General features: G+C 48.1%; 2 protein-coding genes across 3 annotated transcripts in view; both read right to left on the bottom strand.

The window, feature by feature from the left end:
- BICD2 (BICD cargo adaptor 2) overlaps nt 1-9,232 on the bottom strand; it is a 60,106-nt gene extending 50,874 nt beyond the window's left edge. For both annotated transcript variants that reach the window (XM_082288895.1, XM_082288894.1), the window contains exon 1: nt 8,817-9,232. In XM_082288895.1, the coding sequence (XP_082145021.1) occupies nt 8,817-9,056 (240 nt within the window). In that variant the 5' untranslated portion in view covers nt 9,057-9,232. The remainder of the gene's footprint in view (nt 1-8,816) is intronic.
- An 11,410-nt stretch (nt 9,233-20,642) lies between these two features.
- Nucleotides 20,643-23,803, bottom strand: LOC309577197 (antigen-presenting glycoprotein CD1d-like; the record flags this gene model as incomplete). Its single annotated transcript, XM_082289041.1, has 6 exons — nt 20,643-20,688; nt 20,819-20,915; nt 21,038-21,322; nt 21,408-21,692; nt 22,229-22,489; nt 23,731-23,803. The coding sequence occupies 6 exons, from the start codon at nt 23,801-23,803 to the stop codon at nt 20,643-20,645; spliced, it is 1,047 nt and encodes a 348-aa protein (XP_082145167.1).
- Between the last annotated feature and the right edge of the window lie 750 nt (nt 23,804-24,553).

The following is a 24,553-nucleotide window of genomic DNA, read 5'->3' as shown; positions in this document are numbered from 1 at the left end:
GCATATTTTTTTCTAGAGGACGAAGCCAGCACAAAGCCTTCTTGAGCATACTGATGCTTCAGAGAATGCATAAAGGTTTGCATTTTCTTATACATTTGGTCACACTAAATATGCTGCTGTATTTGTAATGCAAATTCTTCTTTAAAATCCTCTGCCCACCACCACAGCTGTACGATGTGGAAGAATACCCCAGTACTGCTGAGTGACAGAGGGAAAACCATTACCAGGTGTGTAAACTGGACTTCTAGAATGAGAAATGTCAGAGTTGGAAGCCACATAAGCTTTAAGACAAAGAGAATCACATAGAAGGCATTTGCTGAGACAAAATAACACCTCTTGTTATAGGTCAAGCCTTGCTGTTAGTGATAGTACAGCTATTAAATTGTGTACGTTTGTAAAAAATTCAAAAGTGACAGAAGAAAATTTGAATTGGAAATAAACAGATCAATCCCTGTTCTTCACTTCAAGAGAAATTATTTCTGTGAAAAATTATTATCCAGTTAAAACACATGGGAACATTTGATTTTAGCCATTTCTTGGTTAAAACCATATACTTTTTGAAAGCATCCCCAAAAGGGAGCCAAGTGGAATTGCTTTGCACAGCTGTTGAACACGGTGAACCAAGATACAAGTTAGAAGCTTTTACTCACGTGGATACAAGTCTCAGCTACTGTTTTAAACTGAGCCAGAGAAAAATTTAAATCAGGACCATGGCTGGATGATTTCTGCTGAATCAGAGACCTAAATTTATTTAGGGAGGTATGTTTTGGCAAGATGACCTTCCTTCACTTGATAGTATGCACCAAAGCTGAGGACACACGCTACATGACACGCTTGTTTCTGCTCATAGCCTGTTGGGTGGGGACAGTCACACTCATCCAACAACAGCCAACTTCTATTTCAAAGGCCAAATGCTCTCTCCAAACAACATTGGAGAAAACCACTAAATAATCATATACTGACTGCTTGAAAATGCATTCTTTCCATCTCCTTCCTAACACTGCACTGTTGAGAAGTTTCACACAGCTTCCAAGAGCTAGAGGGCTGAGTGGACTACAGACATGTCATGCTACTCAGCCACTCTGGGCAGCACAGCCAAATTTCTCCCTCAAAACATACACAGCCTTATGCAGCAAGATGTGAGAAAATCCCTTATGGTTTAGAGTTACCCATTCATACAACAGAACAAGTTCCAAACAAACATCATCCTTCATCATCAGAAAATACAGAGAATTTTGACCTCGGAAACTAAAATCAGATGTAACAAGCTCTCTGTGCACAGGAAGCAATGAATCTTGTTTGGTTTGGGCAGCTTAGATGCCAGTTATGGTCTTAGGTCAGTATACTTCTCTGTCTTGAAGTCAGAGCTGAACTACAGGCCCAGTTCTGCGCAGCACTGACAGGCTGAACCATGAAGAAGGACTTCCTAATGAACTTAGCAAATACTGTCTTGCTGCCTACAGCACAGCACTCCACACCATGCTGGGAGCTCGCCAAGCTTCACACTGCACACTGGCAGCATTTGAGGGGTGAAAAGAAAAAATTTAAGGAGACCAAGGACTGCAGCACACCACAGAGTCTGGTCCATCCAGCACAACTCAGCACCCCACCAGACACACCACTTGTTTCAGTGAGAGCTGTATAGGTCCTCATATGGCACAGCTGCTTCCCGAACACGGACACAGGACTGCAGAGAATCCACCTCCATTCCCACACTGACCTTCAACTATGTCGGGGCCAAACATTCCCAATTAGCCCCATGTCCAGGCACACATCTAGACACCACGTGGGTCCCTGCTTGCCCAGAGCCCTACCGGCAAAACCACCTGTTTGTGGGCAAGACAGACCACACCTTTTAGCAGACTCCTCAGGCAAGTCCCCACTCCAAAGTAAGGTGAGCCTGACATCCGCTGCCTGGTGTATATTTCAGCCAGATTAGTAAAAACAGCTGAGAAGAGAGAAGGGGAAGGAAAGTAGGAGGTAGAAAGAAGGAAAATGAGCTGGAGAATGGGGAAACTAAGAAAAAAAGCCAGTTTGCAGTTATTGTACTTAAAACTTCTGCTCTTCTCTGAAATGGAGGCTCCTCCATTCATTTGGATGCCAAAGTTGATTTATGTCATTTCCCTCTGCTGAGGTTTTGCAGATCATATTTCAAACCCACATTATATTCCTCTGTTGCTGGGTTACCAAATCTGAACAAACAATTCTCTGCAGTCTGCCAAAAGCAGAGAAAGAAAGCAAATGAATGCCTGGAGTATGCATCACCCTTTGGAAGTCATCTTACGGTCCCATGCTGCTACAGATTAGTCACAAGCTCACATACCACAGACTGAAAGAGGAAATGGTGAACCTGTTAAGTCCGGGGGCAGTGCACAGACTTGAGAACCACTGTTCCCACCCTCCTGCCCCCTCCTAGTAAAATCAGGCAATTTTCCAAATCATTAGCATTCTCTTGCAGACTAGAAGAAATACAGTCCTAAGTCAAAGGGATAAATTGGGTATTAATACCCCTGAAACTAGCAAGCACGTTCCCATAGATTTTGTAAGGATGAATCAAGATTTGAAATGAGGAAACCGCAACAGCCCATGTGACAAAACACAGGCGACTGTAGGTTTGAGACTTTCAGTTTCCAGGCAGGATGTCTGCCACATCAGGGGCTACACAAACTTCTGCCTTAGGGTTGTGGGAACACACACATGTCCCCCACTGTGAAGCCCTCTGGGTTCACTCCAGCCCTCAGCAATACTGCTTGGAAGGAATCTTCCCCTGCAGCACCTGTGCAGAGAGGCCACCAGCATGCAGCTTTTGGTCTAGTGTTTCTTATGCTAAGATGGTCTGCCCCTGTTCTCTGAACACCCAGGCAGTCTCCCCTCCCACCTTCAAGCCCCAGCTCTCAGGTGCCCTCATCTGGGACTGCACATTGAAGGATGCCAAATGCAAGGCTCTAATGAATAATTTATTTGTGTAAAGACAAGAAATGCTGCAAGAGAGACTACATCCCAGGACAAACCTCAACCAAAGCCACCAGCCTGACAATAACACTGCCACTGCAGCATCCCCAGGACTGCTAATTCCCAGCAGCCAGGCCAGACGGACCCCGCTCACTGTGCAGCTGCTGTCTGTGCTGCTCAGGCAGCAGCTTCACCACCAAGCTCAGCAGCAAGACTAGCTTAAGATGCTCCTCTCATTCCTTGTTTGCTGCTGCTTTAACAGACTCCGGGTGAGGTGGTACCTGCACAACCACGTGCAACACGCCTGTGACCCAAACTGGGGTATTGGCCTAATTCAAGAACAAAACCAAAAAAAAAAAGAAAAATAACAAAGAAAATCTGGCTCGGTTCCACAGTGTAATTTTACTATATCCCCCACACAGGACAGCAAATGCTCGGTGTTGCCACACTTCCAAGGAAAAAACAGGCAGCAAATTGCACTACCGCTGCCAAACATTGAAACCTTGGGTTTAACTTAATGTAGAAACTTAGAAACAAATTATCTAATGCTTGCTGGAGGTCAGGGACAGCCCTCATTCTGGGCCAAGGCACACACAAACACCACAAACCAAAAGTAAAACGCGACTTTTCCCCAAGACCCAGCTCTCAGCTGAGACTACACCAGTTTAGGGAAAACCACTTCTGCAGAAACATGGGGGTTTTTTAAATAATTCCACCTGAAGGTCCTTACTATTCACCCAAACATTTATGGATATTCTAATACATAAGGTATAGTTAATTTTATCAGAAAAAGCCCAAGAAGAACATTCAGCAATTTCATAAAATAATCTGAAATCATCACTTCAAGAATATTATGTCATATTTTTAAGAAAGGCAGTTCAAGGAACACTAGCAAAGAAAATCAATTTAGTAACATGAAGCGTTACAGGTTACTATTTCTAGTACACCAGGAAAAATTGGAACATTTCATTTTTCCCATTTTGTTTTTTTCATAAGTAAGGATATGTGAGAAATGTAGCTTTTCCAAAACACAGTACTAAGTGTCTATATCACTGCAAACATCAGATTACTGTTAGGTGTGCCTCTATTCTTCACGAAAAGCAACTATGATTTATCAAAATATAAGAGGTTTAATTTACACAGGACTATTTTGCTTACCCTACCCACAGTTTTCAGTCTGATTTGACAGTAGAGACAGCAAGTGTGTTCTAACATTTCAAGTGTGGCAGGTCTTGGACTCCAAGTAACAATCACCATTAAGTCCCCAAGACAGATTCATGAAAGTATAACATTTTCTATTAGTATGTGCAAAATTGGTATCAGTTTCATAAATTCAATTTGCAGTTGTACTTTCCCTAGTCTAGATTTACATATGTATAACCAGAATTAAATTTCACCTAAACAGGTCTATTTAAAGAAACATTTAATTTATGCGTTAAACCCTTTGATTTTAACAGTGCTGCAAAGTTAGAGGTGATCTCAAATGACATTAATGTCCTTTCCTTTCAGCAGGAATCAATATATCATCTGAATATGTATTAGGAAGAGGTGTACCTGAGGCCTTAGAGGTATACCTTAGAGGTAACTGAACAGCATTATTTACCATGATTAAACAGAAAGACTTGGTCAATTCAGCACTGATTCATGAGCACAGAGGGTCTAATCCCAGTCTGTCATGGGTTTGTTAGGTAACTTTAGCCTAGCCGTTTCTTCCCTCTCTGCCCTTATGTTCTTACACACAATATGAGCACAGCAGTACAACTGGCAAAATGCTTTGATAAATCCAGTGGGGAGAATCACTGCTACGTCAGCGAGCAGTTTACAATGTCTGTCTACAAGGCACACAACACTACATGAGGTAGACAGGAAAGAGAATGATTTCTCCTTCACTTCTGAAGATGCACAGTTAAATGTTACATTAATAACATGTAACATAACAAAATGTTAAACCAGCCTGGATAAAATATACCCAATTAACTAGCACAAATGTAAGTCAATTAAGCAAAGCAAAACTTCTGTCAGCGATCACAGATCCCGTACACTCCACCTCAACATAAACAGTACAAATACTACAGCCCAGGACACATTACCTTAGCTGCATCATACACCCCACTTGAGCTTCACGGGAAATGAAGCAGCAAGGTGTTACCTGAATGTTTCTTTCAAAGTCAGCTTGCAAATTTACCCAGGAATCATCCACTGAGAAGTCATAAAGCGGCATTAAAGTCAATACATGACTCTTAAAGGCAAAAAACAAAAACAAGGGCCACTGTTACCATACACAGAAATGAAGAGCCCTGTGCAGATCATTGCCAGTATTCTCATTTGTTCTCCGCTGAAAAACCACAAACCATATACGTCACGCTAACTGTGACATACTGACATGTGCTTTTAGACTTTAAGGATAGACATAGTTTACTTATGAACTTTCACATTATTACAGAAATAATTAATCATAACACCCATGTTTTCCAAGGGTTTAAACACAATTCTACCACCACCAATACAACATAACCACTTAATCAGAAAGGAGCATTGGACAGCAGCCAGTTTCATAACTGAGCTAGTAGGTGGTTATAAATCTGACATCTCAAACAACTCCAGAGTACTGAGAGAAACAGATAACCTCTTTTTCAAGCACGCCTTCCATGCCACATTCCCCAACAAATCATCAGGAAAGAAATAACTGAATCCTCAGACAACCACTTTTGTGAGCTGGAGTGTACAAAGAGGTGATCATCCATATAGGAAAAAAGTCCCAGCTCAGGTAGGTAGGCAGCCCTGTAATTTATACAGTTAGCACCATTACAAAGGCTTGCAGGGTGACTTACCAGCTGAAACACAGCCTACAGAAAAAAATTTGTTAGTTCACCTCCTAGAGGGAGTAAAAAACGAATAAAATCATTTGTTCACAACACAATGTAGTATTTCACTACAAGAAAACCAGTATCCTATTTCTCTGAACTACGGAAAACATTTATCATAACCTTTATTACAGTTTGACATTAATTCCCTTTTACAAAAGCTGAAAATAACAGTAAGTCTACCTGGGGAGACAATTTGCATTTCAGTTTTGTTCTGTCAAATAAAATTATAGAAGAAATGCAGCACAAAGTACCTTAAAAGATATATGAGATCAAGTCAGCACACATACAAATAAAAGAACAAACTTAGAGAAGACTTGACCCCAGTTACAAAGGGGTTTGTGTGGAGGCTCAGCAGTGCAAGGACAGAGCTGCTCCCCACTTTCACCAGGACACCTTGGATCGCAAATACTGAGAGTACAGACATCTTTACAAAATGGGGTATAGCTCTGACCAAAGACACTCACCAAAGGGGTACAACAGTGAAGGTTAAGGGTCTGAATTTCTGCCACATCAGGGATTGTGTGGCAGGGAGGAGAACCTGGCCAGAAAGATCTGATGACTGTAGCAGAAAAGCCTGTACTTTCAACAAACTGCATTACAAAGTTCCCATGCTCGAAACCCATTTACCTATGGTATGAACAGGGCCATGATACAGGGATGCTTCATAGTATTAAACAAATTAAAGCATATCCAAATCTGCAATACCCAGCAGGACAGAAGACCGCTGTGTGCTTGCCCCGCACCCTGCTTTGTGCCACTTAGCTCTCTCAACATAGATGAACAAAGTAAGATCTACAGAGACTAAAAGGGCTATATTTTAAAAGGCTGCATGAAGTCACAGTTAAGAAGCAAGAGATGGAAAGCAATCCTGTTCTAGTTTGACATCAATCTCCCAAGATTCCCACATTCCCCAAGAACAACTTAAGTAAGCCAAGGTGGAGTCCCTTTAGGTTGGAGCTTGACACAAAGTAAGTCTTGTATGCAGCGCTCCTCTAGCTGAGTGTGGGAAAAACAAGAAGTTGCATAAAACAGCAAAGATGATAAACTCCTCCTCTGAGCATATGCTTCATACATCTGGCTAAAGGTTTACAAGATCTACAGCAGACCAGACTCCTGCACAGCATCACAAGAAAACTAGAGGAGCAATGCTCTTTCTCTGAGTAGGCTATCAAAGTCCTCAAGCTGTTCCCAGAATTGTCTGCCTCCCAGGTTTTGACTTAATTAGAATGGAACATGCACGCACAAAGCAAATCATTCAAAATGTTAAAAGCAAAAAGGAGTGAGTCATTGCTGATTCTGCCTTTTTTTTTTCCCTTTTCTTTTAAATCTCTTTTACAAGCTTCTCAATTGTTACAGCCCTAAAAGAATGAAAAGACAATATCATCAAGCCTTTTTCCATCTGAAAGTCAAAACATATAATGTCCAAACACACATGGCACAGCCCAGTGACTAAAGCACTACCTGTGACCGAGGCAACCTGGCTCCCACTGGTGTGTCAGGCACTGCCTTGCTGAATAAGGTTGGGCCATCACCTCTCCATGCCAGCCGTGTTTTGCATCCCACATACCAGCTGGGTTTACTGACTTTTCTCTCCCTTGAGCTCAACTCCACAGCTGCCTCTGCCCTTGACTTCCAAGTTTCTGCTCCTGTATGCTGCGTAACCGTGCTGGTCTCAAGTGGCTCTAGGAACAGCAGCACATCAGTTCAGCTTCCATATTTAGTTAACAAGTTTATAGCCATGTAATTCAAAGTAGTTAACCTCTTTGCTTATGCTTGTTTAACACAATAAAAGCAAAAGAAAGCTTTATTTACAAGACCAAAAGACACACAGTACACAGGGCATTCACCGATTCAGGTGATTTTGTACCAGTCTGTTAAAAGGATTTACTTTCCCTTTGAAATACTGTATTCTGACTTTACTTAAAATCCATTTCCAACTGAGTAAGTTAATGCTAAGCCCCATTGGGTACTATTTTCACAGGTCAAATAAATCCACCTATATGCACCTCTTAGGCTATATCAGATGTTTTGTAATCAAGGCAAGGCCTAAATCAGTTTAAAAGCAGCACAAGGTTTACCTGCATGCCAAATCACGGAACCAAACAAGGCTATAGGCAGGACAAGTTCCCATGGGCCATGCCCTACAGTGGGCTGAAGGGATCAGCTCATAAGGAACACAAGCCACCATTTTCGGTCTGTCCCCCGGGCAGCACTTTTCCCACATTCTACACCTAGAGGAGATCTTGCATGAGAAAAACTTAATGTGTCAATTGCCTAATACAGCGTTTCTATTGATAAACTGTACAGATTAGATCTGGAATTTCCTTTAAAAAATAACGTAATTTAAAAATATGCCAACGGCAGGACCTGCAACAAAACAAAGCTATGTGAACTGAAGTCTGCCATATTATTTTCGTGGTGGTCCCCAGTGAAGAAGTGATTAACACCAACGTAAGACTTCTCCTTCCACACAAAAGCAGGCATATGACAGCATCGCCACCGCACCCTGGTCCCGGCCATCGCCCCCCGCCGCCTGCTCGGGTTTCTCCCGGGGGCGCGGTGGAGGCAGCCCCAGCCCCGGGGAGGGGCAACCCCTGCCCGGCTCCTCGCCCTACAGCAGCCCTGGGGTGGCCCACCTACCGGACCCCGAGGCGGAACGGAAGGGGACGGGAAGAGAAAGAAAAGCGTTTACCCACGTCCCTCCCACGTTCCCCTTCACAGGAGTGGGGGTCGGGGCAGAAAGGCCTTTTTTTCCATCCCTTCCCTGTCGTGGCCCGGCCTGCAGCCAGGCGCCTCGGAGCTGTCATTTTCGGGAAGCGTGCAACCTCCCTGTCGGAGCCAGGCCGAAGCCTGGGAACCCGCCGGTCGCCCCTCAGCAGCCCCGGGGCCCCTCAACCTGCCGCCCCCACTCTCACCGCTCCGCGCCGCCTTCGCCCCTCCACCCGCCGCGGCCGCGCTCGGGCCCCGGCCGCCAACCTGCCGCCGCCCCCGCCTCACCTCCTTCAGCTGCTCCATCTCGGTGCGGATGGTCTCATACTCCAGCTCCAGCTCCTCATACTGCTGCTTCAGCTGCTGCTTCTCCTCCAGCACTGCCAGCCCGTACTCCGCCGCCTGGATCTTCTCCCGGGTGGTCTCGCCCAGCTCCTGGAAGAGACGCTTGATCTCGCTCCGCAGCCACTCGGGCTCCGACTCCATCACCAGTCGGGCGTACTCCTCCTCTTCCATGGCCAGCGACATGTCGGCGGGGGGGCCGCCGGCCGCCGAGGCGGATGGGCGAAGAGGCGAACGCGCAGCCCGTCTTCCGCTCCTAACAGCGGCAGGGCCCGCAGGCGGCCGCGGCAGGGCCCGCTCGGGCCGCCATCGACGGGCCAGGCGCGCGCTGCTCCCGCCGCGGATCCTCCCTGAATCCCGCCCGCCGCCGCACTCGCCGCAAGCGCCGAACGCAGTGAAATCATTCAAAAGGCACGGCCGGGCCGGCGCCCCGCGGCACGCTGGGAGCGGGAGTCCCCGGCAACCGCCGCGCCGCGCGCCGCACAGCTCGCCGGACTACAGCTCCCGGCATGCATCGTGATGGGCGAGGGTTGTGGCGGGCGGAGGGGAGAGGGACCTCTGCCGGGCGGCGCGGGTAGCGCGGCGGGGAGAGTGTAGGGCAGGCGGTGCCCGGGGCCGGCCCAGCCCGACAGGGAACGCACCCCGGGACCCTTCCCCCCCCGCCAGTGCCCCCGGACACACATTCGGGCACAGGCCCCCGGACCACGGGCACATACCCCGTGCACACAGCCGGTGCACACCCCCCGACGGCCCGGACCACGCTCAGGAGGGCTTTCGGGGTGGGTTTGAGAAAGCGCCGGGGTCGGCTCGGTATGAAAGATGGGGCCTGTGCACCTGAACGTGTGGGGGGAAGACGTTCCGATGCGGCGGGCGGTGCCACAGCAGCACGGAGAGAACAGAAGGTCACAGGAGAAGGCTGGCACCAGTCCCACGCCATACCGAGAGCTTCCAGCATCTCACTGTTCCCGGTGTTTCGCATCTAGAGCTGTAATTCCTGCTGCAAGGCGTTCTCCGCCCACCCACAGGGACCAAACCGTGTCTCCCGCGACATCCTGAGGATAACCACGGCTACGGGACAAGGTGGCTGAGCTACCCGATGAAAGGACCGATAGGACGGACCCAGCGCCGTGACCAGCCGTGGGACAGTTACACTTGGGCAGCTGTACTGTGCTGCCTGGAAAGGATTTGCCAGCCTGTGAGGAAAATCCCATCAGCCTTTGCTTCAAGTTACACCCATTGGGCACAGTTGGTGGCAAAGGTACAGGGATTGGGACACTCTTTGGGGCACCACGGGTAGAACTGATTTCTAAAGCGTTATGAAGACTGAGCAGAGGCAAACCTCTACTAGTTGGGCCATTGCAATTCCTAAACAGCTCCATAAAGGTGGAATGTGTGTGCCCCTGTGGGGTGGGGAGATGCTTCACTTCCGTGGTCAGGGGATCCCTGCAGCTTCACCCTCCCTTCATACGGCAAGTACAGCTTGGACGTTCTTCCAGCGTCAAAAACAATTGGTAATGAACTGGTGAGCAAATAGCAAGCATAATAAAAACAATTACGTGTTTGAGCACTCCACAAGGTCTCAAACATAAAGCAACGTATTTGCTCACAGCTGCAGGGTTTTTTCAAGCTACTTTGAACTCCTACCTGTGCACTTATCCCTTTAATAAGCTGTGTAATGGCTGAATACTGCCTGTTAGTCACGAGGCTGCTTCCGTCAAGTTTTCTTCAGGGCCCTGGCACTGCCTGGAGCTCCCTGTGCATCAAGTGCAGGTATGCATTTGTCCCGTGAGCACTGATGTGACACTCAGTCACCTGGACCTTAGAAGTAGTAAATCAATGTCCTCAGCCTATAGTGTGCATGTGAAATTCCTGTGAAATTCCTTTAGTTTTTTATTTTCAGAATTCTCAGGAAAAGGCATTTTCACTCTCGTGCGCCTCTGTACCATCACGACTGTCACAGAATGTTTTTAGGGGGTTTAAATACTCTGATTCTTTTATAAAGCTAAGTGAGGAAAATAACAGTGTTGCCTCTCCTCCACACTCTGTTTTTCAGTATTAGGATTTCTTCATGGCCTTTCAGGTTTTTCTTTTGTCTGCCCAAGTAGGTAGCATTGCTAGTCCCACCCATTTACAATTGATTCTTCATTAAGATATTTTTAATAATAAATACTGGCTTTTTTTCTTTTACCTCATACTTTCTGAGCCTTCATTCCAGGTTTTCTCTGCAACTCTGGGCTCAAGCACATTTGCTACCCTTCAGTACTCCTCCCTCTCCTAAACTGAAACCTGCATGTAATGACTTGCTCTCAGGACACAGAGCGTCAGTTCACATCCTGAATATTTCTGGGATTACAAGTGAATTGTGACATCTGACCAGTTTGGGGGGGTTAATAGAGATGAGCTGATCAACTCGTCATAGCACAAGGGTCTTCACTGTGTTATTTGTTTTCTAGGTGATTTCTAGAACTATAGCTTGTTGCTAGGTTTCACACTTTTTTATTTTATAAACTGCCCAAGATGCAAAGGCAGAATTTATAAATACTGCAATAGCTAATTCAAAATCATTTCTGCCCAGTTTCAGAAAACCAGAGTCACTTGTCAAAGTTAAGGTTCCCATCATCCTTCAAGGTAATGATGCAGGATAATAAAAGCTTGTAATGAGTGGAGGAGTACAGCCTGGCCAGTGCCCATCACCTGCTCCTGAGCACAGCCAGAGACCACTGCCCATTTCCCCAGGCCACTGTCCCCAAACTCCATGAATGCAAAGGCTTGGCTGCCACCCCACTGATTCAAGGTGTCATGGCCAAGTGTATCTTGGTGATACAGACTTGCACAACAGCTGGAGATTGTTGCTCTTGTTTTTCCTGTTGAGATTTTAAAGCTATCCACTGAGAACAAAGTGGTAGAATTATACAGGAACCATCTTGAATGCTAAAATAAATTTGAGTAGCGTTTCTTCCACAAGAAGAAACACTACCCTTGAGTGGATCAACACTCCTACCCAACTTAGTGTCATTTGCAAAGTTACTGGGGCTGCACTCAATCCCCACATCCAGATCATCAATAAAGTTGTTAAACAGGACCAGCCCCAAAATCGAGCCCTGGGGAACACCACTAGTGTCTGGCCCCAACTGGGTTTAGCTCCATTCACCACAACTCTTTGGGTCTGGCTATCCAGCCAGTTTTTTACCTATTGAAGAGTCCACCCATCCAAGCTGCAAGCAGCCATTTTTTCTAGGAGGATGCTATGGGAGACAGTGTCAAATGCTTTCCTGAAGTCTAGATGGACACATCCATAGCCTTTCCCTCTCTACTAAGTGGGTTACTTTGCCATAGAAGAAGATCATGTTGGTCAAGCAGGACCTTGCTTTCACAAATCCATGTTGGCTGATCCCCTTGTCCTGCATGTACCGTGTAATGGCACTCAGGATGATCAGCTCCATAAACTTTCCTGGAACCAAGGTAAAGGCTGACAAGCCTAGAGTTCCTTGGATCCTTCCTTGATCCCTTCCAACCCTTCTTGCAGATGGGTGTTACATTTGCTGATTTTCAGTCAGCTGGAACTTCTTCAGTTAACAAGGACTGCTGGCAGATAATTGAGAGTGGTTTGGCAAGTTCTTTCACCAGTTCCCTCATTACTCTGGGATGGATCCAATCAGGGCCCATAGGCTTGTGAGTGTCTAACTGGCAGAGCAGATCACTAACCATCTCCTCCTGCGTTACAGGGGCTTCACTCAGCTCCCCATCCCTGAGTTCTAGCTTTGAAGGCTGGTTATCCTGAGGACTATTGGTCTTGATTTTAAAGACTGAGACAAAGAAGGCTGTTAACATTCTTGTTGCTAGTGCAAGAGGTCCTTTGTTTAACTGTTATTTCAGCTAAACCCCCTTCATCCAGTCCTTTGTATTTGCTAACCTGTCTGTTTGGAGTTAGCATTGTGTGACAGCAGTTCCTGTCTCCCCAAGCCCAGCCAGCCCATCTGCTAGGGCAAGTCTCACTGAAGCTTGGTGGGCAATCCGAAGTGCTGGAAGGTGGGAAAGCAAACATCAGAGAGGACACACCCTGGAGTTAGATGCTCAGAGACAGAAGGTGCAGCTGCCTAGGAAGATCTGTCATCACGGAGGGAATGCAAGTGAAGAGATGGGGCTCAGCAGAGCGGTGTGGAGGAGTGAGGACCTGACCAAAAGATGCATCATAGCAGAGAAGACTCCACACCTACTTTGTTGAAAGCCAGTAGGTCTTGCACTGGTAAAAACAGGTTTAATCGTATATTGAAGTGTTGAGTGATTCCCTCAAATATTTAGTCATTAAAAAAATCCAAGGACAGAAGTTTGTGGGTGCAAGATACATCACAGCAAAGTAACTGAAATGAACCCTCCCTAAGTGTGATGAGGACAAACCTTTTCCCCAGCACACCAGCAGCATTCAGAGTGTTTTGCTTACATTTTGACGTACTGCTTAATGCTCCTCTCTCAGATAGCGGCATTTGCCAATAACTAAGGAAATACTGACAGTAACAGGAAGGCTGCCTTAGACCGATTATGGTGCCAGTTATATGCCAGGATGGCTCTTGATACAGTCATTGTTTCCCAAGTGTAACACTTATATTTTAATTTCTTCAAGCACAGTTTACAATGTTCTTCTGTATTAAAGAATCTGATCTGGCAGCTTGCCACAAGCAGAGATTTTTGGTTTTATTTTAGAATAAAGACAACATGAGATTATAAGGGATTTACCCAGTTTTGGACAAAAATAAGATTCATTTGAAAGTGATACTTTAAAGGCAAAAATGTCACATAGTAAGTCTTCCCTCACCCTATAGCATCACTGAGTCAATACACACTTTCATAACTTCTTAAGAACATTATTAGCTGTGATTTCTTCAGAGTAATGGAATCATGCCTTTCATAATTACACTTACTCCCTAGCCTTGGGGTGTTTCCAAATGAAGGTGAGCATGATCAGACCTGAGACAAGAGCAGAGGGAAGAAAGGGCGTGGAGGTTATTAAGCAGGAGAAAAAGAGAAGAGCAATTACTCAAAAAGCCAAAGCTTTTCTGGAAAAATTGTCAAAAAGGAAAAGTCATTTCAGCATAGGAATACCAAACAGGCAAGAGAGCGCAGGACATCTGTGCCAGTTTGGACAAATTCAGAGGAAAATATCCTCTGATAGAAGGCAGGCTACAACCATCCCGTCCCCCACGAGGTTTGGGGAAAAAAAAAATTTCCTCAGAGGAAAGTGAAAGAGATAAAAAACTATTTGTTTAACAAACACACCAGAAAGGGATAATAATGCTAAATAATAAAACCTCTCGCTGTGAAGAGAAACCTGGGAAGATTTCAGAGTCCTTCTGTAGGTGTGGTCTCTTTCCTCCTCCTCGGAGCTGGGTTGATGTGCGCCCACCTCCTGGGCCTCGGTGGAAAATTCTCCCAATGTGTTCTGATGTTGAAACAGTCCAGAAGAGAAGAAGGGATAAAAATGAAGTCCCAGGAAAACAAAGTTCAACTCTCCGTCTCCCTCTGGAGAAAAGGAGCCGAAAGCTGGCTGAAAAGCAAGAAGGGTGCTTCCTCTGCTCTTGGCTGCTGCAGCAGGAGAACACAGAGGAGTGTGCATCTGTGTCCTTGAACAACTGTTTTGAAAAGTTCATTCTGTTTTTTCCTCTCCCTCCCTCTCAGGCTCAGTTTAAAGGCACATAAAGGCACATAAAGGCACAAAATTAATTTCTGGGCATAAAGCAGCGATAGGGGATACACATCATAAAGTCGCCCCAAAACAACATCGATGCCACAGAAGAAGCAGCCATGTAACTGCCAGAGGTGGCTGTAATAACCAAGAGTGTTATTAGTTGGTTAGTAATAAACCAATGTTCATACAGTTCTTGAGCTTCTGAAAGACAAGGGAAAAACAGGGCAGAAGTAAAGAAATAACTGGGAAGAGGATGGCAGCAACAGGCAAAGGCGGGGTAAACCTGTTTTCTTTGGCTTTCAGGTGATGACTACCAGGAAGAGATGAAAAAAATATTGTCTTCTGTTTAGTTTCTGCTGCCTGTTGTCTTTTCCTGCCCTAACTGCTCGCACAGCACTGCCCATATCTGTGTGCAGGTCTTGTAACAGAATTCCAAGACAAACCATCCCACAGTGGGAAGCATAGGTGAACTTCCATGGAGCCAAGCGCACCAGGGCAGGGGAAGGAAGCCAGTGGGGACACCAAGAGGGATTCATGGAATCACAGAACAGTTTGGATTGGAAGGGACATTAAAGATCATCTCGTTCCAACTCCTCCAACTCCATGGGCAGGGACACCTTCCACTAGACCAGGTTGCTCCAAACCCAATCCAGTCTGGCCTTGAATGCTTCCAGGGATGGGGCCACCACAGCTTCTCTGGGCAACCTGTGGCAGGACCTCACCACCCTCATCAGGAACTGTTCTTTCCCAATACCGCATCTAACCCTGCTCTCTGTCAGTGTGAAGCCATTCTCCCTTGTCCTGTCACTCCAGGCCTTTGTCCAAAGTTTGTCTCCAGCTCTTTTGGAACCCTCTTGGGGAACTGGGGAGGGGGCTCTAAGGTCTCCCTGGAGCCATCTCTTCTCCAGGCTGAACAGCCCCAACTCAGCCTTTCAGTTTTGGTGGATTCTCAGTCCATGTGACAGCCTTGCAAGAGGCAATCCTGTCCCTCCCCATGCAGGGACCAGATAATGCTCCCACTCAGCATCCAGGCCAGCTCCAGGCTGTTTGCATCAGGGCTGGGCCACAGAATGTCGTTGCTTTCTCACTGTTGTATAAAAACGTCCTAAAAATAGAGGCACCCTGTTTTTCTGCATCAGTATGGTGGGGATCAGCTCATCCAGGAGAAAAAACCTCTCCAATTTCGACCTAGGTATCCAAATTTCGAGAGTTCAGTTTGCTAGTGTAGCTTGCCAAGGGGGTGGTGCCTTGGAATTCAGATCTTTCATTCTAAGATGGGGTTCGGGTAGCTCTTGTAGGTTTGAATAGGTTTTAAACTTTGACCAGATCATTTATGAACCTGGTTATAGTTCCACTGAAGCTAATACACAATTTAGATGAACAAGTAGATCAGAGAAAATTCATGGCTAGGTGAAAATGAACTTAAAATCCTCTAGACTGTTCAGTACAGGTAGCCTATGCCAGAGGAAAAAAAAAACAAACATTCTTTTTCAAAGTATTAAAACTCATTCTGGAGAAAAAAAAGGAATCACCTTGGAAATATCCAAAGGGGGTTTTAGGAGAATAAAAGCTTTTTCCTTCTCTTTTACACAACAACCACAGTCAATTCCAGAGAAATAGTCTGTCAGCACCAACATACTTAATGAAGATTGCAGTAATGACTTGAATGCTCTTTCCCTGTTTATCACAGCTATGAGGATTAAAATTTAGCATACTATTGCTCAGTATACTATGTATTTCTCTTTGGTTGAAGTCTCTATACGCAGATTGTCAAAAGAAATTTAGAAAGACCCCCAAAACACAAAAAAAAAACCCGAAACAAAAATCCACCCTGTCAAAAAAAAAAAAAAAAAGCCAAAACACCAGTATGAAGGAAACCAGATCCCAGTACCTAAAGGAAGCTGGTATCTCCATCCTCAGGCTATTATCATAGGGACTATGACTGTTGACTTAAGGTGACCTCTGTCATCTGCAACAAAATTTCCAAGCAAAGATCTGAATCAGCTGATGAATTAGCACAAATGCTCAGATCGCTCTGGCTGGTGGGAGAGGGAGAAAGGAGAGAGGAAAGAGAGAGAGAGATATTTTCAGATTTCAGCTTTACTCTGGTATTTAAGTCCATCTGTGTTGCCCTCAGAATTACAGTTGCTAGAGCTGTTACTGCCTTCAATTTTGCTCACTGCCAGTTAAAATGCTCCTCTTCCCTTCACAGAAGCCATTTCTCTTTCCAGCAGCATGAGAAAGACAGGCAAAGGAAAAGCAACTTCCCCAGGTGGCAAACTGTCACCTCTACTGGCAAGAGCCCTTGGTCCCAGGCTTCCACAGCAGAACTGCTGCCCTTTATCTCTCTGCCGTTCCATACGATGCTGCCTTTAGGTCTGGGGAAACAAATCTTTAAAACATCAGGCACAACCCATTTGCACAAGCACGGATTCACAGGAACTGCTGTCCCAGTACAGACAGTTGTGAGCGGGTAGCAAAAGTGAAGCTAAAAGAGGCTATAGTCAGGGAGACATTCCAAGTGAGCTGTATGGACCATGGACATGGGTCTGAGCTGGTGGAAGATGATGTGGTGTACAGGACTGAGTGATTCCAGCAGCCAGATAAGCTAAAATAAGCATGCTACTGATTATTCTCTACAAACCAGAGAAGGCAATAAAGAGATGTGTAATTAGCCAAGGATGGATGAGCTTCCAGAAGTCAGGCCAGAATTAACTAAGTTCAGATAATTTGTAGGAAATGAATGACAGAGAGATAGCTCTCCCTCCTTATCTAAATATGTTTTCTCCAAACAGGAAGTAGCTTGGAAAGAACAGTTTAGGTTTCTCTGTCGTAAATTGTGGATGCAAATGCACTTCTCGCTCTGCTGAGCTACTGTGGAAAGCATGGAAGGGAAGGTGGTAATTCGTTTTTCCAGACCAGGAATACGGTAGGCATTGCTGAAGAAGGTGATGGAGAAATTGCCTAAGACAGAAAAGCTTAACAAGCAGGTCTGGAGGAACTGGCATCAGGTGAAAAGCTTAACACCTTGCTGGCAGAAATGCATGTGGTATCTCCCCCATATGAGGAGTAGTGGGAGGGTCACCTACATCCTTTCATGTGCTCTGGAAAACCAGATCAGTTTATTTGACATGAGCATGCAAAATGAGGGAGGATTAACTCCTCTCCCTTTGCTTTAGCTCCTTCTCTCTAAAACGGGGCTCAAAATACCCCCTCTCTCCACAGGGCTGAAAAAAGATGCTGTGAAACCTGTGCCGTGTGCCATAGCCAGAAGGATTTGGTAATTTTTAACAGTTATCATGGATGCAGGAGGTAAGACTTGAGTCGCCCACTACGAGTGAAAAGAAAGTCATTTATTAACCACTTATTCATGGTTGCTCTTTGCTGCTCAGCTTGGTTGAGCTGAAGGAAGTCCTGAGAAAGCATATTTTTCAAGAAAGGTTACCAAATCTGACAGTCTTCATCTGCATTGTAACTTCCATTGGAACACTGAGAGAGGGATCTGGAATGTATATACAGTCCTGGGATCAGCAGGTTTTTAATGGCTAATGCATTTTCTGCAGATGTACAAAGTGTCATCTGACATAGGTATACTCCACATGGATCTTATTTCCCAGTAACTGGACTGTAACTGATAGGCTGCTGTGCCTCTTGGAAAGTATGTGCCTTGATTGGAAAGTATTGGGGTCTTCAGTGCCTTTAAGGGGGAATAGAAAACTTGTATCTATGGCAGAGATATGTGGGGTTAATCAGGCATTAACAACTTAGGCGGGAAAGCATTTTCTGGGGATTAGCGACCATCTGGGAGAAACCAAAGGCCTAAGAAACCCTGATTATTAGTGTATAGGCCTTGTTCTTTCTCAAGGTCATTAGTAGGGCTATAGGGTACGGCTAGATCAGAGTCCAAATATCCGTTCAAAGGTGCCCTCCAGCCCCTGAGGCATTTGTGCCTGGTTTGCAGCCAGCTGTGAATAAACAGGTACTGGTGAGGTTTTGAATGCGTTCAGAGACCATGTTTGAATGAGGGACAAAAGGTTCACAGATCAGGTAAGTTTTAATCTTTTCCGTTTATAATATCCATCAATTAATTTATTTTACAATAAAGGCTTTACCCTTGAGTTTATTAGAAGCAGTTTTGCTGGTGTCAGTCCCCAAAGATGACTGTACCTTGGTGTCTCAGATTTCTTGCCTGGCATACCCACTGGCAATGGGTATGAGAGATGTTTCACAGAAGAAGTGGGAATTGCAGGATAACCTACCCAAATGGAGTCTTTATTGCTTTAGTATGAAATTTGAAAGCTTAATTTTTCATTATTTTTATACGCACACTTTGTGTACATACACATAGGTATGTGCATACAGAAAGAGAGAGGGAAACAATGGGATGACAATGAGGTCCACAGAGCTCTGATCATTCTGGACCAAATGGTTGGATTATTTCACCGTGTCTCTCTGGCTCCCCCAGACAGGTGGCGCAGCACGGCTTTGAGTTTTCAAGCAGGCCTGACAATTGCAAACATCCTCCTGGTTTTTTGCCTTTATCTTGAAATCTAGAGCTGAGGCGGGAAACACCTTGGGGTCATCCCCGGCTCTTCAGTACTGGGGGAGGCTGAGGCCTGGATCTGGCGGCCTGAGGAATCGGGGGGAAGTCATAGTGAATGCTTGGAAGCGCAGGCCGGGGTTTGGATGGGGCCGAGAGCAGGGATGGGGGGTCCGGATCAGCGCCACCACTCCGCCGGGCTTGCCCCAGGCCCGCCCGGCGACCGGTGATGCAGGAGGAGCACGAATGCCATTGGCGAACGGGCCGTGCTATGGCCAATGGAAGCGTGAAGCGGGCGGGGCGGTGGCGCCGGGGATCTGCTGGGCACCAGGTGACGTCAGGTGTCGCACGGGTCATCGTTGGCAGCTCGCTCGGGCGCGCTAAGGCAGGGACTCTGTTGGCTCCAGGCAACTGAGCAGAGATGGTGCTCGTTGCAGCCTGTGGTGAAGAGCATGGTGAAGCAGCTGTCCTGCAGCAGCCCATGAAGGTCCACACCTGCCGACATCCACCTGCAGCCTTTGGAGGAGCCCAATGCCCTAGCAGGGGGGTGTGCCTGAGAGAGACTGTGACGCTGTGCTGGAGCAGGTTCCTGGCAGGACTTGTGGCCTTGAGGAGAATCCATGCTGGAGCAGCCTGTTTCTGAAGGACTGACCCCATAGAAAGGACCCATGCTGCAGCAGTTTGTGAAGAACTGCAGCCCATGGAAAGGACCCATGCTGAAGAAATTTGTGGGAAACTGTCTCCTATGAGTGGGACTCCACACTGGAGCAGGATGAGGAGGAAGGAGCAACGGACAATACGTATTGAGCTGATGACAATCCACATTCCATGTCCTGCTGTGAGGTGTGTTGCTCAGAGCCTCCCAGAGCCTCAGTGTCTCTCTTTCATGGCTCTCAGGCATAGTGGAAGGGTGACAATCCCCCATCCTTCCAGCTTTTACAGAGACAGGAGGCAGGCATGGGGGCAGGAGTCAGGAGTGGAGGAGACCCTGATCTAAAACCATTCTGGACAGAGGATGAGATCAGCCCTGGAGCAGCTCGATGTGCTCAAAATGCCTTCCTATGTCAGGGGTGTCACTTGTCCTCCCTTCCCCTTCTCTCCTCAGTGAAACAGCTTACTTCTCTCCATCTCTCCCTGGTTCGTGGCCTGCTCCATCCCACATCTCACTCAGCAGCCCCACAGCGGTCTGGTCTCAGGTTGTGACTGCCCTGTCAGGAACACGCACTGGCCATGGAGAGATGTGGGAGGGGCTTTCAGAGGACTGGCTTCTCCTGACATGCCGGGTGGAGACCAACCACAGTCCAGGGAAAGGAAGAGTCTTCCTGGCTGCAATATGGAGTCTCTGTAGTGCACTGAGGGGTTTCCTCGGAAAAGCTCCTGAGGGGGAAGAAGGGTGAGAGACACGAGAGCTATGTGCATTAGGGGAAGTTTGTAGCTGTTTAATGCGGTGGTTTTCCAGAACAAAACCGTGTCGGTCCTGATGGGTCAGGGATGGGACACGAAGTAAGAAGGGAGAGCAAGCGGTTTTTGCTGGGTGGACAACCAGGTCTCAAATGATGAATTCCTGGGTCTCCCATGTAGCCTCGTTACCTTTCCTGCAAAGGAGGGACACCATGAACCATGTTGACAGCCAGGGAGTTCACCCCTACGGAGCTGCTGCTGCAACCCCTGGACCAACCTACATGCCCGTAAATCTTACAGCAGGTGATGGGAGGGAGAGCTCACCTGCGCTTCCACCACCAAAATCCCCCGGCAGAGGCTATGGCCACAAGAAGCAGCACTGCAATGGTGATGCTGGCAGTTGGAGCTCTGCTGCGGTTTTCTGAGACAGGGAGAGAAGAGGGCATCTGTGTGAGGATGGCAGCACCAGTCAGGAGCTGCCTATCACAGGGCCAGTGGCTGCTATCTGCAGCCTGCATCCCATCACCCATGGGTGGCACCTACCCCACGGGATGAGAAGGGCGCGGGTGTCCAGGCTCTGGTGGCGCACACGGCAGACATAGCTGTGCCCATCACGGGGGGTCACGGCCAGGACGCTGCGGAGCTGGTAGGTGAGGTCAGCGTTGGGCAGGACGGCGCTGGTGTTGAGCACCGGGCCCGGAGGCACCTCCTGGCCATCCCGCAGCCACGCCACGCTGATGGGACGGGGGTAGAAGCCAGTGACGTGGCAAACGAGCAGCAGCTGGTCTAGGCTGGGGGTGCGGGCGAAGACCGTGGCCACAGGCAGCTCTGGGGAATGAGAACAAAGGGGTGGGGCAAGCCCTGTTGTGTGGAGGGCTTTGGGGCGGCTGTTGCAGGATCAGGGTGGTCTCACCTTGTCTCTCTAGAGCTGCCCTCCCATACCGCTTCAGGGAGAGGACATTGCTCTGGCAGATCTTGATGGAGAGAAGGTACTCCAAGAGCACTGTGACGGACTTCTGCCTGTTGAGGCTCTTGCTGACGAGCTCTGCCAGCTGGAATGGCTGCCGGGCCTCCCAGCGCTGTTTATCTACCTCAAAAGCTACGAGGTCTCTGCCATCCCAGCCGACATCCAGGAAGCCCCGGTTTGTCCTGTTGGGGTACAGCGCACAGCCTGCACGTAACTGGACCACCAATGGGTCTGCCAAGGGCAAAGCCAGTGGAAAGGTCTCATGAGCGTGTGAAACGTGGGAGGCATGAGGCGGGATGTGGCTGAGGGCACATACAGGGGTGCACTGGAGAGCGGGGTGCAATGGGCAGCAGGGCATTAAGGCCATGCTTCACGGGACCTTGGACTCCCTGCAAGCCCTCAGGCCCCTTGGAAGAATGGAGTGGATACCAGTGTGGAGTGCTTGCTTAGAAAGAATTCTGTTCCCCAAAATACTTGCCCCCAGTTTTCTCTTTCATGATCTTTGCTGTGTCAATCCTGCAGCTCCAGTAAATTTGGCGGCAGCTCCCTGACATACAGAGGGTTCCCTGTGCCAGATGGCAGAAGCCCCAAGTGCTATTTTTGGTCTGCTGCCCTACCCACTCCTGCCAGCTCCAGCAGCTGCAGTGTTTCAGGAGCTGTTGCACCCTGTGAGACACCACGCAAATGACATCCTGATGGGGAGGAGGCCACAGACGGAACCTGGGGAGAAGGAGTAGGGCTCTGGCAGGGCTCGTTCCCATACTCACAGTGCTGTTTGGTCTGCTGAACTGTGTCGTGCACAAATCGGATCATATTGCGCAGAGCGACTCTGTACTGGGACAATAGCTTTTCCCCGTCACCCTCGGTTGCAGCCTGGCTGGCCCAGGACCAGTAGAAGTGGATGCTCCAGTTGGCAGGATCCAGTGCAAAGATGGGTATGTCCTCTACGACTGCCACGCATGACACCTCAGCAGAGCTGATGTTGGCAAAGAAGCTACTCAGGAGGTACTGGATAACCTGTGGCTCTGCTAGGAGAAAGGATGGAGATGGGAAAGGGTGCAGGAAGGAGATGTGTGGAGGTGCTAAAGGGAAAACAGGGGAAGTGGAAGTGCTGAAGGCAGAACAGGGGATTCAGACTAGATAATAAGAAAGATCTTTTTTAGTGCGAGAGGTAGTGAGACACTGGCACATGTTACCCAGACATATGGTGGATGCTCCATCCCTGGAAACATTCAAGGCCAGGTTGTTCGGGGCTCTGAGCAGGGAAGGTGCCCGCGCCCATGGCGGAGGGGTTGGACTGAATGGCCTTTAAAGGTCCTTTTCACTCCAAATCATTCTGCACTTCTATGATCCTTTTCATAGGATCATATGAGCTTTTCATTCTGCTCAGGGTCGCCTTCCTGTCTGAACTTCCTCTGACTTCACTGCTCTTTTTCCTTCTCTATTTTACTTTCAACAAAGCGGTTGTTTCCTGCAGAGGATTTTAGGCATTTTGTCCCCTCCCCTCCATGCCTCCCTCCTGGCCAGTGCTGCTCTCTGACTGTGCAGAGCAGATGAAGGGGCACCTCGCTGCTCATTTGGGGTGATGTTTCCCCCCAGGACAAGCACCTGTGCCAGGACCTGTATCTGCCAAAGACCTGCACATAGTGCAGAGGATATAGAGGATGGTTGGAAGGAAAGGGCATCTTGTCCAGGTTTGGGGCTCCCTGATAGAGCCAGGACATCAGCCCAGAGATCAATCCTGCATTTCCGTGTCTGATGCTGCCTGCCCTGGAAGCATAAGGTCTCACGGGGTTGTGGTGGAACACTCTGTGTGACAGCAGTGCCCAAAACACCCTCTTGCAGGTGCAGCTCCCTAACGAACGAGGGGCTGCCGGAAGGGGCCCTCAGCACCACGTGGAGCTGAGACCTGCCTGGCACCCATGGGCTCCTTGCGGGGGGAGGACATCTTGGGGGGAAACTCAACACCCAAGGCCCGGCTGGGGACCACTCTTGTCTCATCTGCTTGTGATCCAAGGCCCTGTGTTGGAGCTGGTGGGGCAGAAGTCTTGAGCTGGAGGCAGGAAGAGAGAGGGTGGGCAAGGACAAACATGTTCGGGTGGTGTACAGTAGGAGGTGGCCCTCCAATGCTGGGGATCATCTGTCCCTCCCATACGGCACAGTGGCCTGGCCATGCCTCCCCTGAGGAGAATTTGTGGGGTCCTCTGGCAGGGTGTTGGGGGGGGGGGGGTGGTGAAAGCAGTTGAGGTGAGCCAGAGCTCCCACTTACCCTCTGGGTCTGCCCACATCCCAGGGAGGAAGATCGGGAGAAAGAGGAAGAGGAGGAGGTGAGGGGGCTGCATGGTGCATGCGGCAAGGCTGAAAAAGCAGCAGCAGTGACCGTGGGAGGAGGAAGAACCTGTGGGATCCCAAGCTTCAACCCAGCCCAGCCGTCACTGCAGTGGCTCTCCACCAATTGGAGAATGAATGTGTCAGGGAGGGGCCCAGAGGTCCCAAGCTGAAGGCTGGGGACGTGTGGGAGGGACAAAAGATGAAATAAGGTCTTGAGCATGAAGTGTCGTGACAGGCTGGGGCTGGGAAAAGCCTAGCCAGAAGGAGAAGGCAGGGAAAAAGAGTCCCAGGAAACAGCACTAGGAAAAAAGATTTTCAGGGATCTAAGCTGGGTTCTCCTGATTCCCCCTCCCCACAAATTTTACATTGTCCTATCCCTGTTCTTGTGGGATGCATCAGCTCCAATGCAGGTGACAATGGCTTTTGGATTTCAGACCTGACTGGAGAAAGATGGTTGCTGTCCTCTCAGCCCCCACATAGGGAGAAGGGATACTTTGGGTCACCCCCTTTCCCATTCCTGGAACCTCCAGCTCAGGCTACTCCTGCATCACTTGCCTAATTCTGGGGATGGGGCTCCCAAGGAGGAGGTGACAAGCTGTTCCACTTAGTCCCGAGCTGTAGGACACTGCTGGGGAGCCCCAACTCTGCTCTAAACACCTGGGGATGGGCCCGGCAACTCCCCTTTCCTTCCCAGCAGCTTTGGTGTGGAATCCGGTCTGCCTCCCCAAGAGTCCCCTGTGCATGGGAACAGAAATGGTGGG

This window comes from Coloeus monedula, assembly GCF_965178545.1.
Source record: "Coloeus monedula genome assembly, chromosome: 11".
Taxonomy (NCBI): Eukaryota; Metazoa; Chordata; class Aves; order Passeriformes; family Corvidae; genus Coloeus; species Coloeus monedula.
This window is presented reverse-complemented; position numbering and strand designations above follow the sequence as displayed.